At 37.7% G+C, this 14,516-nt stretch overlaps 1 protein-coding gene across 1 annotated transcript; it reads right to left on the bottom strand.

Moving 5' to 3' along the window:
* Nucleotides 1-1,325: 1,325 nt before the first annotated feature.
* LOC127425465 (SH3 domain-binding protein 5-like) lies at nt 1,326-14,215 on the bottom strand. The gene is made up of 7 exons (XM_051671502.1): nt 14,172-14,215; nt 13,381-13,633; nt 13,104-13,166; nt 12,275-12,403; nt 8,586-8,747; nt 6,743-6,916; nt 1,326-5,867 (listed from the first exon to the last, which is right to left on the bottom strand). Coding segments are annotated over exons 1-7 (1,413 nt in total). The 5' UTR covers nt 14,174-14,215; the 3' UTR covers nt 1,326-5,237.
* Between the last annotated feature and the right edge of the window lie 301 nt (nt 14,216-14,516).

A 14,516-nucleotide genomic window follows, 5' to 3' on the forward strand; every position in this document is an offset into this window, starting at 1 on the left:
AATACGGTCAATTATACTCTCTTTTGACAATCGTACACCTGTACAACATATGCTAGTATTGCAGCAACTGTTATCAATTTGGTTGCTAGGAGATGTCTCTGGTGACAATCGAACACCTGCTAAGCAAACGGGAGCTTAGCAGTTTTGTTTGCTTGTACGCAGTGCTGGATAAATTACTTCAGAATTGTAATCGGTACTGATAACAAATTACATGACTAAAATTGCAATCAGTAATGTAATCTCATGGATTATACTTTTAGGGTAATCTAACCTGATTACTTTTGGATTTTTGTTTAGTTGATGTCATATGCATTTGAGTAAGATATAATCTATTTTTGATTGACAATGTTGCTAAAATGCATTTAAGAAAACAATGAATCAAAATATGAGAATTGCTATAATTGTTTGTTTTACAATGTATTTTAGTTTCTTTTTTTTTTTTGTCCAGAATTCTAGAATCTATAATTAGTAAAGGTCACTGGATTTGATGTAGACATACTGTAGTATTTCACAGATATACATCAGGAGTGTTTAGTTACTTGCAAAATTATTTGTCATGAGAAGGCATAATCTAATCGTCTGAGTGGTGCTTTTGTCCAGAAATCAGAACCATCAATCATAAATGTATGTAAAAATATGAAAGAACTTTTCGGATTAATATGCAATAATGTAATGCATAAAAAGCCATTGTAATCTGAAGTATTTTTAAAATGTAATTTAATCTAATTACAAGTATTTGAGTTTTGAAAGCTGATTACTTAATACAGATTACACGTAATCCGTTACTGCCCAGCACTGCTATACAGTACATAATTTTCCAAGCATCAGGCAATGAAATGCCAATACTGTCGGAGATAGGAGATTTCCCACACCCGACTTTGAATGGAATGCAGCATAAGGCTTCGTCGGCAACCTATGGCAGACGTGCCAGCATTGGCACATGGAGGGGTAATCACTGGCATGCTGGCGAGAGAGGAGTAGACTATTTTATTTATATAAATTCCGCACCTGCATTCCAATCTACACCTTGATGTAATCCTTCCTCATGATCACGCAGCATGTTTTTATGAGCTGAATGGGAGGCTAAACAAAAAGTTAAAATGTGACGAGACTGCAGTATACCCAACAGACTCGTGCAGTGCGTGCAAGCCATTCGCGCATCACGAGCCGGCAGAGCTTCACTTTTGGTTAATCGTGCGAATAAACGAGCCCGCTTTGCTTCGGTCAGGCTGTGCGGATGACATTCCATGTTTCATTTTTGCTTACAGAACAACACGTAATGTGATAAGGAAAACACCACTATTTATTCCCAACCCAGCATACAGGTCCACCCTCCTTAAACCATAGTCACACTCAAAATTACATAAAACGGCACAGCCATTGACCAGGAAAATAAAAAATGGCAATCCATGTCAACAAGGTTGCCGACCCCTGCCATAGAGACTAGGGGGTGGGTTCTTTTGTCTTGGGCCAGAAAGCAACACCCTAGCAACCACATAGCAATGCCCTGCCCAAAACAGGCACAGCCACAGCCACAGTTTTTCACAGACAAGCACCACTCCTATTTTCTTTCAAAATCTATGGCCATACTATATTTTACAGTGTTCAAGATATAGTGTATTCACTATTAGATAAATAATTAAGAAGTAATCCTAATAAACAGAGAACCGCTAGTACTTACATATTACCATTACTATAGTAACAAGTAATATGTACAACATGGACATTGTAAAATAAAGTTAACAAATCTAGTTACATCAAGTAAAATCTCTTTAGGTTGTGATAACTGCTCTCATTTATGATACCCAAAACAACAAGTGAAACAATGAAAAGTGTAGTTGTTAAATTCAAATTTTAATATAGCTAACTGTGCAATAAATTAACATTTACAGAATAAATTATCAGTCACGTTAGGATTATTTGTATTCATCATACATCATCTTATATATACACAAAATTCATGTGACCTATTGGATGGAGAGGAGACTGCAGCATACTGAAATATCTCTATAGAGCATCTTCTATTTACTATGAGGACATTTTGAGGTGAGGTATTTGTACAGGGTATGATGGGGGAGAATACATTTTCAAGGTTTGTGGACAAAAAAAATCTACAAAAAAAAAAACAAAAAAAAATAGGATGTAAACTTGCAAACAATACTGTACTGTCCACAGCACGGTTTGTTCATACAGCTAGCATATTACATGATTTTTCAAAGTACATCTGCAAAACCAAGTTTTTAAGCACACATCATTTAGTCTCTCCATGGTTGTTTTTTTTTTTATCTAGCAGGATTTACACTTTTGTAAACGTACCATTTATCAGTGAAAGGACTTAACCTGAAAATGTAACAGGACTGATCTAAAATCAAGTTCTCTCTCAAACAGATATATAAAAAATAAAAAAAAAGTACTCTAAATCTAAAGAATATCATAAATGTCAAAAATTAATTAACTTAATGTCAACATGAAATGGCATTTGAAACCCCTTTTACTTCCTTAATGTGAAACAGGATATTCGTCAAGAAAAAATGTAGGACAGTACTTGATTTTATCCAACGGATATTATATTCCAGAAAGAAACCAGGTGGTTGGATGTGAGGGGTTGAAAAATAAGAGAGTATGGTGGTGACATTAGAGTTCGCTCTGAGCGGTTACATTTTGATGACTTTTTTCCCTTTTGAACATGCACTGATAAGACCAGCAACATGCATTAATAAAGTAAATGGGGCCCATTTTGATTTCATGTTGACTTTAAACATGATGTCATCTGGTATACACTGCACATAATGAGCAGAGAGATACCAATCTACAGCCAAACAAAAATATACCAGATACCTACATTTGCTGAAAAAGATCTGGAGATGGGAAACAAGCACAATATAATGAATTCTATGAGAAAAGAATGTCAGTTAGATACACTTGTACAAAGGGAGGCAACGACACCCCTGAATTCACATACATAAGCAGGGCTTGGAAGTACAGCACAGAGGAAATGGCCAATGCACCTGATACTGTTCTTACAACCTTTGAGTTTTATCTTCAATGAGTTCAATATGTTTTCATTTGCTCTTCCTGCTCTCATTGTATTTTCTCTTTTCTTTCTTTTCTACCCTGATAGAGCTGATAGTGAAACAATAAAAGAGAAAAGACAGCATCAGAGCGTGAGAACTACAAGTCCCAACGGACTGGCTGAATACCACCCCCCTGCCTGTTTGTACTGCCTCATTGTTATTCATTAATTTCACAAGAACATCTGAACCCCTCTGCTATAGTTCAGCGTTACAATAATGCCATGACAAGCACAACAAAACAACACTGGCTCAATCAATGGCATTAGTTTTGGATGGGACTATCTGTTTGTTTCACCAATGGCAGATAGGTGGAGTATTAAGGAAACCTGTTTGGAAATCTTTGCAACAGGGCACAATAGTGAGGTTCCAGAAGTAAAAAATCCCTTAAACTTTCTCCATAAACGAATAGTTTTTTCTAACATGTAATGGGTCGTTCACACCTAACATGTTTTTGTGTTCGTCTGCACTCTTTTTCCATTGTTTCTTTTATGTAAACATGGGCTAGATGGATGTCTTAGCCCAGTCAGCATGGGCACAGTGGGGACAAGTTCAAGAATCTGACAATTCTTCTGATATGGTGGCCTGGGATGGATGTCCTTGCACCATTTAATACAGCAGAAATCCCAGCTCTTTAACTGTCGCTCCACAGGCCTATAGCCTATAGGGTTTCTTTTCATTCTGGTTCGCTCTTTGTCACTTTATGGCCAGAAATATCAATAAGACAACCTTTGCCCAAGTCTATTACCTCGAGCTTTAAAGTATACCCTGGCACATATGATGACCAACATCTTACAGCGTCCTGGAAGTCAATTTTATGGCAACCTTTTGCCCATAGGATTTCCATTGGTCATCACACACATGTCCATAGGCTCCTTCACTAAGGTGCCTACCCACTTTACAAAGTGAAGCAAAAGATATCTGGCTTAAAACAAGCTAGGTCTACTTCAGCTGTTTGGTTCAGTCCAGTGGACCAAGGATATCTTGGAGTTGTGGTGGCGTAGTGGGCTAAAACGCAGAACTGGTAAGCAGAAGGTTGCCGGTTTGATCCCCACAGCCACCACCATTGTGTCCTTGAGCAAGGCACTTAACTCCAGGTTGCTCCGGGGGCATTGTCCCTGTAATAAGTGCACTGTAAGCCCCTTTGGATAAAAGTGTCTGCCAAATGCATAACTGTAAATGAAATATCTTTCACAGCAAACCTGCTTTCTTCATTATCTTTTTTCTTTTCTCCACTTCTACTTTTCTTAGCAGGTGATGGCTCCATCTCTTCAGACATCTCTCATAGGTTTCAACAGCTTTGCTTGTGGTGTGTGCAAGTACAGACTTCAGTTGAATTGATGTTTAACAATAAACCTTTGAAGACAGACCTACCATGAGCTTCAAGGTTGTTGACCAATGGTAAATGCTTCTGTCGAAGCCATCAGTCCGCATTATTCCAACTTTGAAAACAAACTGTGTTTAACAGCGGAATTTCTGAAAAAATCCTGATGAACTACACTACCCATAATCCTAAAGAAATATCCACCAATCAGAGAATCACAGCAAACAAAATGGCACCAAATGAACTCTGCAGCGACCAACCACTTCTATGACGCACTGTGAATGACATAGTAACAAACTACTTTTGTTTTTGTATATATCTAAATATACACAATAAACTTAAAATATATTGCTTCTATACTTATAATCAACAACTTTAAATCAACAGTATATTTTTCCATACTTTTTAATTAGATTCCATCATTTGCAATGCTTCATGGGACTGTAGTTCATTCCCCTATGAAAGACGATAAGTTAACAGTCTTTTACACCGTACACCGATTTTCAAATTCCTCTTGCTTCAAATCAAAGTTTGTAATGTTGTGATTCACCTCAGAGCTACCTGTAGTTGGTTTGGTTCATGGCTCAGAACTTTTTAATGAAGAATTTAAGGAAATCCCTATGGAGAAAATTACTTCTGGAACCAAGACAGCTGTTGCACTCTATTCTATTTGATGGCACAGTGGTGCAGAAATTATACAATTCATCTTTACGTAAAAGTTCTACAAAGTGTTTCAGATCTTATTCATGATCTGTAATCAGTTGAGAAGTTTGCCTGAAAGCCTGCAGGCAAAGTTTAGCACTCCAGGTTTGGGGTGGAGAAACAGGCAACTTCTTGTTTTATCACAAACTAACACTTCTGTGGTGCTGCTTCACAAAACTCTCCCTTTCTTTGTCTCTTTGCTGTCTGTCAGTCCCTGTGGCACCCTTCTCTGCATCCCCTCTATCCTGTCTCGAGAGGTTTGCCACTTCTCTTGCTACTATTCTGTCTTCTGCCCTAAATCCTCTCTCACTCTCCACCTCTTTCTCCTCTATTATACTCCCAACGTCACTCAGGTCACCCAGGTGCTCCACCGAATCAAACTTCTCCAGGTCGGAGGCAATGGTTTGCAGGCTAATGACTGACATGGAGTCTGAGCCCGCCTTATCTACCCTCTCTCTCTGGCCCCACCCCGCCTCCCTGTGTTTCTCCACCCACTGCCTGGTCTTCTCCTGATCCGCCCAGTCATTATCCATTAAAGGATTGGGAATCACACCCCCATACGCCCCAGCTTGGATTACACCTTCAGATTCTGCCCCCACCGGAGAGCTTCGCCCGCCACGGGCTCTGTTGCGTTCTCTGACAGCACGGACACGCCCCCTTTGTGCATGGATCTGCTCACTGATCTGCTCAAGGTTGCGCAGGGCGACTGAGTAACGGGTCTTCACTTTTGCCACACGTTCCTCCAGTTGGACGACTTTAGACTTGTGCTCCTGTTAATGTGTGATAATCAATTTCAGCAATGCATTAATGGAATGTTGTGGGTTCAAATATGTTATTACCACAGATAATTTTAGGATGCAATGGAACTAATTCACTTAGCAATCGAGGTCTACTGGGCAAAGCATTTTGAAGGGTTTAAAGGCAGAAATGTTCATATTGCTAAAGCAAAATAATACTTGTATTAATTCTTACGTTAAAAAAAAATTTGTGTTATTTAAGCTGTTGTCAAAGTTGCCCTTTTAGTTGTTGTCTGTTCTAGGTAGATGTACTTTTGATAAAAATTTTCTCTCTGTAAAACAGTCCCTTGTGTCCTTGTGAGAGTTTCTGGGTTTACATGCTTGTGACAGGAGTTGAAATTCTGGATATGACTTTGCACAGACAAGCTTTATAAATTAATTTATCACACAAGTCTCGTATTAACACATATAATGTTTTAGTCTTAAGTATATCCACTAGGGATATAATTTCTAATCTGTGTATTTTGACGCTTATTCTGGTGCTATGCCTTGCCCCATAAACTTGCATTGAAAATGCATTATTGTACACACAAGTTATGTTTGTTTTTACAAACTGGAGTACAAGTCGAAAGGATTTTCTGTGGTAATCAACTGCTTGTCACAGATTCTGCTGATAGAACTTAGCTTGAACCTGGAACATTCCTTATATGACATTATAATAACCAGTCGAATAAACGAATGATCATACACTGGCACAGACTGAACATAAACTGACACCAACTCTCATTTTGACCTCAGAGATGAAATATGCCAGAAGAAACCAATGAGTGTTTACTTTTTTAAAAACTGTAAATCAATATGGCTAGAAGACCTTGAACAGCTTCATTGCAGTGATCTGAGATGCATACCTCTAAGATATGGTTGAACTGAGCCTTGAGCTCAAAGTAAGGCTTGGACTTGATAATGACCCTCTTGAGAGCTTTCTGCAGGGTCTGAACACGAGCTTCTGCTTCCTGACAGAGCTGAGTGACACGCTGATGCTCTCTCTCACTTCTCAAACGCTCCTCTTCTGCCTCATTCACCTGAAAACACCAACATGTCAAATACGACAACAACATATTAAACTTTTGACATTCAACAAACTCAAATGTATTATATTATTTTTATTTTTGTAATATAATTAAGTCATTTTTTTTACATTTGATTACTTATGTATTTTATTTTTCCAATTTCTGAATGTTTACTTTACCAGAGAAACTTCAAGCGCGGTTTACTTAATTTGTATTTTTGTTCTATTGATTTTACTTGTTCTATTGCTTGTAATTTGTTTCTTTTTGTTTTACTTTATTACTGACTGTTTACTTGACTGATTAATTGATCGTCTTATAGCAATACCTAATAATTAAATATATTAATTAATAAAACATATTATTTTAACAATAATAGTCTTTCTAGTGTGAATGTCCTATATTTTGAGTTTACGATTTGAACTTTTTGTAATATAATAAAAACAATTAAGAAGTTTTATTCAAAGATTTGTTACTTCTGTATTTTTTTTTCTCCAATTTTTGAATGTTTATAATCAGAATCAGAATAAGCTTTACTGCCAAGTGTTCACATGCACACAGAATATAAAACAAGGTAAGAGAAAAAATAGGACATATAACAGAATAGCGTATGTACATGTGCAAGAGGTAATGTATATGCAAAGTAGGGATATGTACAGTTATTGAATTAATATGTGAATTTACATATGTACATACGATATGTATTTACATTATTGCACTATGGGGGATTCTTGAGGCAGTTTAATTGTTCATGTGGAAAATGGCCTGAGGGTAAAAACTGTTCTTGTGTCTGGATGTCCTGGTGCTCAGTGCTCTGTAGCGCCGGCCAGAGGGCAACAGTTCAAAGAGAGAATAGGCAGGGTGTGTGGGGTCCAGAGTGATTTTACCTGCACATTTCCTTACTCTGGAGACCTACAGGTCATGGAAGGTGGGCAGGGGAGCACCAAGAAACACTTGGCACGGTTTGCTTAGTTTGTATCACACCTATCATATTTCTTCAGAAGACATGGATTAAACCACTGGAGTCATATAGATTACTTTTATGCTGCCTTTATGTGCTTTTCGGACCTTCAACATTTTTATCAACATTCACTTGCATTGTATGGACCTACAGAGCTAAAACATTCTTCTAAAAATCTTTGTGTTCTGCTGAAGAAAGAAAGTCATACACATCTGGGATGGCATGAGGGTGAGTAAATGATGAGAGAATTTTCATTTTTGTGTGAACTAACCCCTTTTATTAATTGAGAATCATGAAATCTCTCAGGTATATATACCGAAATTCTGGTACTGCGACACAAAAATGAAAACTCGGATTCTAAAAGTGCTGCTACTAAACAATTGCAATTTCACTGGCAGGGCTTGAATAAAAAAAATAAAATGAAGAAGTGTAACCTTGATCTATAGAAGCAGGCATGCATTCATTACTGTTATTGATTGCCCCCACTGTGACTATCAAAGCAATGCTGACATTAGAATCCATACTAACCTGCTGTGCGCATTTGACTAAGGTACATTTACATTTAACCATGAGAGTAAACTCTATAATTATGACTAGGAGGGACTGGCTTTAACAATTAAGGCCAATTCTAAACCTAAAAGCAGTTTAAATTTATTTTTGCAACTGCCTATGGCCGTAATTATCTCATTCAGCAAAGAGCAATGCTGAGTCACAGTGTTTTACCTTGGCTGTGGCGTGGTTTAGCATTTCCTGCCAGGTAGGGTCCAATGTATTCCTGTCAGCCAATAAACCTTGCTCAGCTACATAAACCATTTCTCTGGCAGCTGTGTGCATTGAGACAGCTCTCTCGTACCTCAGTGCTGCCTTCTGGGTCTCCTGTTGAGCCTGTAGGTAAAGTCATCAATCATACTCCAGATACCGCAATCAATCACTCGGGTCTGTAAATATTCAACCAATCAGAGGAAGGGATGTTGACCTTACAGAGAGAAATACAGTTGATGGGGCCAGGAAATCTTTCCTGAGTTTATATGAGGTCATACTTGTGTAATAAAATAGTAGCCATAGGGTATGGATATGACTATGAAACAATATTATATTTCTACAGTATTGTTTTTCCAAAGCAGAGACATAATAAACTAGATTTTTGTGCTTGCCTGTGTGGAACTCACCACTACAATGCTATGGTGTTGTGCGTGGATGCCAGAGCCTTGCTATGAGGTTGCTAGGGTGTTCTGGGTGGTTGCTAGGGCGTTGCTTACGCACCCAGAACAAAAGAGCCCACCCAAGTCTCTATGATATTCTGGTCCCTAGATATGGCATAGTTCTCTCCTGCAATAAAAGTGTCTGGAATTTTTTGCCCATTTCGGCATCCACCAGACAAAAATTGTCAGTACGCTCACGTCTCCTCAACAAGCCATGGGATTTGAGATGTTATTCATATATATGGCACAAATGGTACAGTATCCATATATATAGCACAAATTGTACGGTATGATCAACAGTAATAGTGATGCTTGCCTCAGAGAGCACCACTAAAGAAGGAATTATTCTGTATAGCACTTAGCAAAATGGCAACATGACCAATAAAAGCTGAGGAGGATGAAGAAGACATCCAATCATAAAGCATGCAACGCTGGATCTGAAAGACATTTATCTAAAAAGGCTGACATGCTGTAAGTAAAGATTGCTGTGCACAGATCAGAAACCCCATAGCAATCAATAAAAGTCAGTAACTTAGAATGGCAGGCCATATTTCATTGGAATAACTAAATGGAAATATGGCATACCCAACAAGGATGATGCCTGAGTTTGTTTCGTACAAGGCACTCATTGATAAAGATTTATTCAGATCTCTTGGGAGAAGTAAAATAAGTGCTTGGGACGTCTGTGAAAATGGGTCTGCGTGAATACACAAGGTTTCTCAAAGCATAAGGTCATAACTAAAAGATTGATGGCAAAAGTACAACATAATTTTCAGAAAGCTAAGGCACAAACCCCTTCAGAAGGTGTAAGACGTAAACACACACATTGATTGAATTGCAAATCGCTAGTGGTATTGGATCCGGTATTAATGTGGAAAACAAACACTAGACCTCCATCTAGAATATCTAAATTTTCTGAAGTAATTGTGAGTGGTACTTGACCATCCAAAAGTTGCTGCTACGATACTTGAGTGTTGTGGGTGGTTGCCAGGTGCAGGGCAGTACTATTCTGGGTGGCTGCTTTCTGGCCCAAGCCAAAAAAGCCCACCACCAAGTCTCTATAATATTCTGGTCCCTAGATACAACTCCATGTTAGTCTATTGGGGGGGGGGGGGGGGTTGCCCATTAAAATTGGTAATCCCGATTACTTGGAAAAGTAATAGCATACCTCCCCTTAACAAATGGAACAAATTATGCACCAAATTTGAATACTTGATGTCAGGGATTTGTTCTAATCCCTTACCCTTAATATGCTCAATAATAGTACCAATATTTGCCTTAGCAAGCACGACTAATAATTTAGGGTCAGGGAACAGTCTAATAACCCAGTCTCAAACTTATTTACAGTTTTTAATGATGTGGCTGATGACTGAGTCAAAGTTTCACTTCAATGTTGTTTCAATTGTTTTCAATTACTCCTTATGGCCTCAGCTAAATGATTTTCACCAGTTCAATTACATAAGTGAAATTGGTTGCAAAAGCACTAATGAAAAGTGATGTGCAAATTATCAGGGGTTAATCGCATTAAGACACTCACTCTTTCACCATAATGATCACTGCACAGTGAGGTTTTCTGGGTCACTTTTGGTTCAGCATGAGGATATTTCTCAATCATAAGAGACTGGAAATGAGTCGACAAGTAGTAAAAGCTATTTTGGTAAGATTTGATGCACAAATATGTAATATTGTGTTCTTTCCCTCTGTGAAGGGGCTGTTCACAGAGAACGTGTTTTGTGTCCACGTGCGCTGTTTTTTTAATTGTTTTTCTAAGTAAACATACGCTACATGGACTACTTTTAAAGGAATATTACGGGTTCAAAACAAGTTAAGCTCAATCGACGGTATTTGTGGAGTAATGTTGATTACCACAAAAATGTATTTCGACTTGTTCCTCCATTTCTTAAAGAAAAGCAAAAATCTGGATTACAGTGAGGCACTTACAATGGAAGTGAATGGGGCCAATCTGTTAATACATTCAATGTTTCAAGAGTAGGGATGCACCGATATGAAAATTTTTGGCCGACACCGTTACCGATTTTTAACAAAAAACAATTGGCCGATACCAATATTTTGCCACTAGATCACTGTTTTGCTCCGGACATATGTTTTAAAAATGTACAAAGAGCTACAAAAGCTTTTTCTCTGTTCTAACAATAAATAATTTCCATTGAAAATGTACTGGATCTGTTGAACACATGACAGGCCAAAATTTTAAAGAGAGCCACAATGAAAGATTAAAATATAAATTCAGTTCAAAACAATAAAACACACATTTTACATGTTTGTACTGAATATAACAGAACATCACAAATTCATATCATGCATATGTTGGGCAATTCCACAGAAATGTCAACCATATTATGGAAAAATAAAAAGTTCCCAAAGGAACAAAATGCCCATTTAATGTTTATTGTGGTCTTGTGGTGTAATGGATAATGGAAAATGCCATCCACAATGCTAGATGGTGCCGCTTGCTTACACAATGCTGAATGAAGTGCTGACTGAAGCGCCGATTGCAGTCTATTTTTAAACACAGCCTTTCAACCTTTTGTAATCGTGCAAGACCATACTGTGATTTCAATCTTAACTCAATCAATCATGCAGCCTGAATGGACATCAAACCAATGTCTCATATCAGCGTTTTTATACTTAAAACCGATTTGCCGATGGTTTTAATTTGGTCAATAATTGGCCGATAAATATCAGCGGCTGATGATTTTAGTGTGATAAAATCGGTTACTTACCTTTAACATGTAAAGTTATATTTAATTTTACAATTTTGCTGCCATGACAACGCAAGGCGTAAACCCTAAACCCCCAAAACTACTATAAAATTTTTTATTTAAAATGTACAACTCAAATAATATACAAGTTTCAACAGAAGAATTAATATGAGTGCTCTTACAACATTATAATCTTCACATTTTTATCTTTAACCCCTCCAAAAATTGCCCCATTCAATTCCATTGCAATGCCTCACTGTAACCTTTTGCTTTTTTTAAAGAAAAGGAAGGACGATCTGAAATAAATGTTTGTGGTAATCAACATTATGTTACAAATGCTGTCAATTGAGCTTAACTTGTATTGAACCTGGAATATTCCTTTAAAAATGTCTCAAGACAACTGTATTCTGTTCCATTCATTTCACTGCGCATCTAGCTTTTTTAGCGCAAAAAAGTGTTCGGTTTGAACAAGCCCAAACACACACACCTCTTTGGCAAGTCTTCGGGCTTCGTAGTAGGGCCTGGCTTTCTCGATGCAGGCCCCCAGTTGAGAACCCTGAGCATTGAGTTTGCGTGCGGAGTCTGTAAGAATCCTCCTGTAGCTGGATCTCGCCTCCTGAATGAGTGTTAGACAGAGATAATGAGAGAGAGTGAGGGAAAACAATGCTCAACTTGATAGACAATGAGTATGAAAATGTAAACAATACCTGTGTATGTGGTCTACTACATTGGAATTTGCAAAAGCAAATACAAGGACTAGTAATAGCTAGTGATATGCTGATAGAGTAAAATTTCAACCAAGCTTATTAATTTACCAATATTTGCCCTTTTTAAGATTAACGGCCGGTTACTGTGTCTGATTAGATCGGTTAACAGAATGGTTGCCTCTCTAATGTGTCAATTCCAAACCCTACCAACAGCCTTGTCAATTGATAATAAACTATTTCTGTATAATTTGAGTAAATATTGTGTAAAATTAAGTGCTAATTTCAGCAGTTTTGTGTGCATTTAATTTGCATTAAACTCTATTATGTTTATATCTGCAGTAAACCACTATAAAGGACTGCAAACTGTTCCTTGCCTGAAATAAGTTTGTTAGCTTTACAAAACAGAGGTAAGACAATAGAATAGGTGTCAAGTGGCTACTATTATCAAATGTGATTCCAAGTCAGTATATGACTTGAAATCAAAGGCATCTCTCTGTCTACATGTCTAGACAGCATTTCTGGTGCATTTTGAGTCGGCACATGTCTCTGACGCTCAAAGATGCTATTTAGGCAGGTTTTGAGACAGTTGTTGTCACACATATTACTCACATCCAGCTGTAGTTCCAGTCTGTTGATCTCATCGCTGGCCTGATTCAAGTGCTCCAGCTCCTCCTAACATTGGGAAACAGGAAGGGAACATAGTGTGTACGATTCTACCATTAAAGAAAGTATTAAATAACATAATAATGTATATGGATTTTGTATGAAGTCAGAATCACAAGTAAAAATCATTGTAACATTTCACTTTTCTAAACAAATGAATCTTGCATATTATGAATGATATTTGGCATAATTCAGTACACCTGTCAAGTCCAAATCTTAATACCTGAATCCTAGGGTCCAATTCTTCCTCATATCGCTCCACTTCTTCATCATACTCAGCCTTATCTTTCTCCACCATCTCACTATTATCGGGTTTGCTCTTTATCTCTTCGTTCCCTCCATCCCCACTTCTGTTTTTCAGGGTGGCGTCCCTCTCTCCAGCCTCCACCCCGGTGGTCTCCTCTCTCCACTCCCCTGTCTCGGGCTCCCCGGATCCGGGGGGGTTCTCACGCTGCCGCCCCGGTTCCATCCGTGGCCTTGAGAATAACCCGTTTTACTCTATTATGTCAGAATGTATCAGCGCTTAAATGGTTGCCATGACTATAAATATATATTTACACGCTAATTTGACGGTACAGTGCGCATAACCGGTGAATGAATGGTACTTTTACGGAGCAGCGTCATTCAGTCGAGCTGACAGCGCAGGATGAACCTGACTGAGCCGCTAGCTTCACGGCTAACTGCAGTTTACCAGCTGCACAAATCAAAACCTCACCACCACATACAGCTCAGAGCATCACTCAGTGCTCATAGAAACCAGCGGCAAATCTGCTGAACACATGTAGTTACACATTTTTATATTTCCTGTGCAGTTCCATTATTTCTTATCCTCCCTGTTTCCTTATGTGATGGTCCAGGATTAGCCTTAAAACATTTCCCATGAAACCAGTTTCCGTCAAATTACTACTGTACCATTGTTGTTACTACTGTAATATCGTAATAAATTAAATAAAATGACATCTGCTTCAAACAGTAAAAGAGGCTTTCAGAAGCTTTGCCATTTTAATTTCTTACATTTCTATTGTTGTTTACAGGACCCCTGTGGAAGCACATTTCCGCCACATTAAAAAAAAAAAAAAAAGGAGAGAGAAAGAAAAAGAAAAAAAGTGCTTTGGTAAATCAAAATTATGAGATACTAAATCATGAAAAGTAATCTCATAATTATGATCAAAATGTTGACTTTTATATCATAATTATGAGTTTTATCTTATAATTTTGACATTTTATCTAATAATATGACATCTCATAATTTTGATTTAGTATCACAATTTTGACTGTTTAATTTTGACTTTTTAACCTCAGTTATGATTTATAATCTCATAAATTACTTAACATCTCATAATTTTGATTTATCTCATA

This window comes from Myxocyprinus asiaticus, chromosome 34, assembly GCF_019703515.2.
Source record: "Myxocyprinus asiaticus isolate MX2 ecotype Aquarium Trade chromosome 34, UBuf_Myxa_2, whole genome shotgun sequence".
NCBI lineage: Eukaryota > Metazoa > Chordata > Actinopteri > Cypriniformes > Catostomidae > Myxocyprinus > Myxocyprinus asiaticus.

Bases quoted from the DNA above. Each gene is read 5' to 3' on its own strand.
- LOC127425465 (XM_051671502.1), bottom strand. The intron at 13,167-13,380 runs GTATTAAGATTT...TCCCAATGTTAG, and splicing joins AATTGGACCCTAGGATTCAG to GAGGAGCTGGAGCACTTGAA. The intron at 12,404-13,103 runs GTGAGTAATATG...ACACTCATTCAG, and splicing joins GACTGGAACTACAGCTGGAT to GAGGCGAGATCCAGCTACAG.